This window comes from Mus caroli, chromosome 8 (genome assembly GCF_900094665.2).
Source record: "Mus caroli chromosome 8, CAROLI_EIJ_v1.1, whole genome shotgun sequence".
NCBI lineage: Eukaryota > Metazoa > Chordata > Mammalia > Rodentia > Muridae > Mus > Mus caroli.
The window spans coordinates 9,903,409-9,908,299 of record NC_034577.1 but is presented as its reverse complement, the minus strand read 5'-3'; the positions used below and the strand labels follow the sequence as shown (position 1 = coordinate 9,908,299).

The window sequence follows — 4,891 nt, the reverse complement described above, 5'->3', positions numbered from 1 at the left end:
CCTGGCTGTTTCATCATTTGTCTGTGGCACCAGGGGGCCTGCCTGACCCTGCAGCGGTTAAACAGGTGAGTAAGCATGACTGTTCACTGTGGGGGCAAAGTTCAGATTGGCTACCAATGAAATGCAAACACAAGCAGTGTCATCTTCGTCTCCTCCTCCTCCTTTTCATAATTACCTCACTAGCAGGACTGTCTATAGCCTCTTAAAGTCCTTTTATAGATAAGGAGGTTTCTATTTTTCATATACGTAGCCCCACATTAAGTAACAATCTTTGAAGAGAGACCATGACACTGCACACACACAAGAGCAGAGTCTGAGATTTCACGGTGCGGTAAGTGTGATGAGAGGCTGAGGACAGCCCCTGGACACAGAGCTCCAGAACTGTGGAGTGGGAACAAGGGTTCCCTAGTGCTGGGGGGTGGGTACTGAAATGATAAAGGATGCTTGCATCTGTTATGTGATGTGTATGTTTCTAGCCGCTATGTGTTTGTGTCTGTTGTNTATGGTGTGTGTTGTTGTGCCTGCTAAGTGTGGTATGTTTGTACTTACTGTGTGTGGCTGTGTATGTTTCTATCTGCTGTTTATGGTATGTGCGTGTCTGCTGTGTGTGGCTTGTGTGTTTGTGCCTGCTGTGTAAGGTGGGTGTATCTGCTGTGTATGGTTGTATTTGTGTCTTCTGTGTGTGGTACGTGTGCTTGCCGTGCATGTGTGGCCAGTGGGAGGCAGAGGATTTGGGTTGCTGGGGCCAGACTCAACAAGAGGACAGCAATGGCAGCTCACCTGGAGCCTGTGTGAAGATGTCAGAGCCCAGCTGTGTGATTGAGATGTTTTTCACATGGACACGGAGCCCTAGGGACAGACTGTGGGCCATTCAAANGCAGTACTCACAATGTGCNGCGCTGCGAACACGCTGTCGACTATGGCACAGCAGAACGCCGCCACCACCCCAAAGCTGAGGAACACGATGGCCGCCACCAACTAGGAGAAGAAGAGAGAGGAGTGTGGAGTCTCAACCCAAAGAAACCCAGCCTTGAACACAGTCAGCCTGGAGTTAATGGCCAGACAATCGCCGATTTACTTCCATCCACCAGTGACTCCGCCCCAAGGGGTGGAGCCACACACTCACCCATGTGATACACTCTGTGGGATCTNTACCACAAGACCAAGAGGCAACCTCTGCACAGAAGTACACTGGGCGCCTCTGCACCCTCACCTCTGCACACCCACCTGCACCGTGTTTCCACTTTCATACACACATGAGTACTTGCCCTGGGCTTCTAACATAACTGGATTAATTCTGCACTATCCCTGCCCGCAAGGGTCCAGCGTCACATCTGCCTCAGACCATCCATTACCTACCATGATGTTTAAACTGCCTGCTCTAGAGATTGGAAATGCTGTTTGTTAACAAACGGGTGTTTCTATAGGATAAATTCCTTGAACATGTGTTATAACCTAGTTCTTCAGCATGCATATTTAGGTTCTTTGTACTTTAACATTCTGAGACAGAATGCTACACTGTCCTATAAACATATCTAGCCACTGACCATAGAATATCTACTTTCACTTTTTCGTCACTATAAGTCCAGTGCGCTATCCATTGCACCACAGAGCCACCTGAATGTCTACTTTCTTGTATCCACAATGACATGAAATTGGTGCTTTAAAATGTTTGCCTGAATTTATGTTACTAATTATTAATTATTTCTATTTACATTTCTCANACTACTAAGAAGGCTGAAAATCTTCTTATAGTTGTTGGCTACATTTATTTTCAGTTTTTCTTGTGACACGGTTCCAGATTGACCAAGCAGGCACACTGCTGCGGAAGATTTCCTGTTCAGGGGTGTGAAAGTGAACCAAATATCAGAGCTCAGGAGGAAGGAACAGAAGGCTCATGAGCTCAAAGCAGCCTCAGTTGCACACTGAGATCCTAGCTCAGAAGAACAAGCCAGCATCTCCTGCCTGATCGCCTGTGAGCAATCACACCTCCTAAACCCCATGCATGGGTGCTCTCCTTATCTGTGATTCCTCCCCAAACAGGGGACATCTGCCAAGTATACAGGTTTGGCGCTCAGTCTTGGGAGATACATAAGGTCATCGGGATTACCAGTCACAGGGAAGAAAGGCGAGGGGCAACCATTAAGAAGAAGCAAACAAGGGCAAGGCATGGTGGCGCACATCTATGATCCCAGCACTCGGGAGGCAGAAGGTGGTGGATCTCTGTGAATTCAGGGGCAGACTGGTCTATATGGTGAGTTTAAGGCCAGACTGAGTTAAACAGTAAGATCCTGTCTCAAAAACGAAAGAAAGGCAGACAGACAGAAAAACAAAAAGAGACACACAGAGAGAAATGAAGGAAGGAGGGAGGGAAGGAAGAGAAAGGAAGAAAGAAAGAGAGGCAAGGGAAGGGAAGGGGAGGAAGGAAAAAAGGAAGGAAGGTAAAAAGGAAGGAAGAGAGAGGGAGGGAGGGAAGGAAGGAGGGAGAGAGGGAAGGAGGGAGAGAAAGAGGGAAGGAGAAATAGCATGTACAGTAAGCAGCTCTCTCTTTAGCCCCAGTGTAGAGTCAGAGCTCTCCGGCCCCATGCTGGGCCATGCTCTGACAATGTGGTTGCTCTCTGGTGACAGTGTCACTGCTCCCTGGTGTCCTCTGCCTCTCTGTCCTCTCTCATCTCAGTTTTTTGTTTGACATGAACCCAAAAGTGAGAACTGTGCTGTGAGGAAGGCAAAATCAGAAGGATCCTGTCAGCTTGCCCCAAGCCCTGCTATCTGTGTGACCTATATCCTGAATCTAGTCACCCAGCCAACCNGAACCATGGCTGCAGCTGGAGTGCTGGTCACACTCTCCTCTCCTCCCCAGAGGAGCAGGCCAATTAATTTAGCAGTCGCCAGAGGCCAAGAGCCTTGGAAACAGATCCCAGCACCTTGCATTGTCAGTGCTTAGTTCAACATCAGAATTCACAGCGTGGTGAAAACCTTGACATCCACCAAGGTGAAACTACACTCCTCTGATAGGGAGCTGTCCACACACCAACGTCCACCACATGTGTGCTCAGCACACGACCCCAACACAACCTCTCACAGCTGTCTTTTCTCAATCCATGCCAGTCACACACTGATGGAGACCCTTCCTCTTCCCCCACATTGCCACCCACCGATCACAGCCCATCCTAGCTGGAAACACCTCCCAGGGACAACATGGAGCCTTTCCTAATGGGAAAATCTCATCTCCAAAGCCTNTGGGGCTACCACACTATCCTTGGACAATGCTGACCACTCTCCTCCAGTCTCTGCCAGCCAACCAGGGTGGATCTACTCTGACTAGAACTCTACCCTATTTACCCTCCAGGTTGCCAGTCATCCTGGAACCTGAGGGCCATGTCATTAAGGCAGGAGGAAGTAGCAGTGACCAAAGAGGCTAAGTTCAAGAGAGGCAAGCGGCCAGCACACAGAGGCTGAGGGCAGGCGGGTTACCCACACCCTTGGGAAGAAAACACCATCCTCTTATGAACAAGGACCATAGATGAGTTACAAAGTATTGGTCCCTAACCTTAATCAATGTCCCCAACAGAGGCACTTGTCACCCTGCAGCATTGGGGCTGTGTGGGAGCTGTTCCAGGTGCTGAAAACGCACACATGTGACCTACTCTTTGCAGCAAGGTCTGGAGAGCCAAGTCCTTCTAAAACACAGAGCCACAGCTGGGCACACCATGTGTCCCATGTGCAGGAAGTCACCATTTCTGCTCTGGCCATCATGGTGCCTGGAAGTCCCCTAGCATGCTGAGACAAAGTAGATCACAGAGCTGATGTATGGTTGAGCTGGGTCTGGGTCTGAGTCAAAATGCATTAGACAAAAATCCAGAATCCCCTCCCCTCCCCTGACTCCATGGATGTGTGTAAGAAACCCCTCAGTATGTCAGTCTGACAGACAGACAGACAGACAGACACAGAGACACAGAGAGAAACAGAGACAGACACAGAAAGAGAAAGATTGGGAGAGAGAGAAAAATTAAGAGACAGACAGCCCCTGTAAGAAAGAAAGGGCCTGGGACTCACAGCTCCAAGCTGATGGGACCCCCTCAACATCCTGGGATTCAGAAGGGACAACACACAGGTCGCACCTGNATCAAATGGAGTTCTACTGTTGGGGGAGACTTAGTTGCTGTGTATACTTCTTGTGACAAATTGCCACAAGAAATTTGATAGTGCTGTTCCTCCCAGACATAGAAGTGTCATCTTTGAGTCAGCAGGATGCTGAGAACCCCAAGGGAGGAGAAATGGGAAGGAAAGAGGTAATGCTTAGACACTGGCAGGTAGCAGGAGCCCTCTCCAGAGAACATGATTTGTTCTCCTGGTAGAAGAGCCCTCCCTCTCCCTCTGAGTCGTCCTTTGGCTTCTACTGGATATTGTCCTAATAATAGGCAGAGATAATGGGTGAACTCATTCCTAATTAGGTTTCACCCTCAGAGTGAACAGATTGGAACAAGCACAAATCAAATAAGTGTCCGGGATTTGCCTCAAGCTCCCGTGGGAAGGAAAGTATAGAAGGAGACCAAAGGTTAGCTCTGAACTGAGGGATAGGTGATGGGTACCAATGGACTCGGGTTTAAAGTGCCCAATACTAAAGTTTTTATTTCCTTAGTAGATTTCTCATTGGCCCCATGACCTATTCAGTCTCAGGTTCTGGGCCAGTTTAGAAGTGTCAGGTACGGATTCTATCCAATTTTAAAATAATGGTTGGTTATTCCCACACCATTTGTGCCAGTTTGCGCCACTGTATCTCACAGGCAAGTCACCATTGTAAGTCACAGCATTTATAGCTTGGCAATAACATTGATTAATTTTCTCCCCTTGTATCATGGGGAGTACCCTCTACACCACGGAAGCTAAT

The 4,891-nt window shown here is 48.5% G+C and overlaps 1 protein-coding gene across 1 annotated transcript in view; it reads right to left on the bottom strand.

The window, feature by feature from the left end:
* Tmem255b (transmembrane protein 255B) overlaps nucleotides 1–4,891 on the bottom strand; it is a 23,062-nt gene that overhangs the window by 9,555 nt on the left and 8,616 nt on the right. Inside the window, exon 3 of the mRNA XM_021170170.1 lies at nucleotides 889–978. Within this exon, the coding sequence (XP_021025829.1) occupies nucleotides 889–978 (90 nt within the window). The remainder of the gene's footprint in view (nucleotides 1–888; nucleotides 979–4,891) is intronic.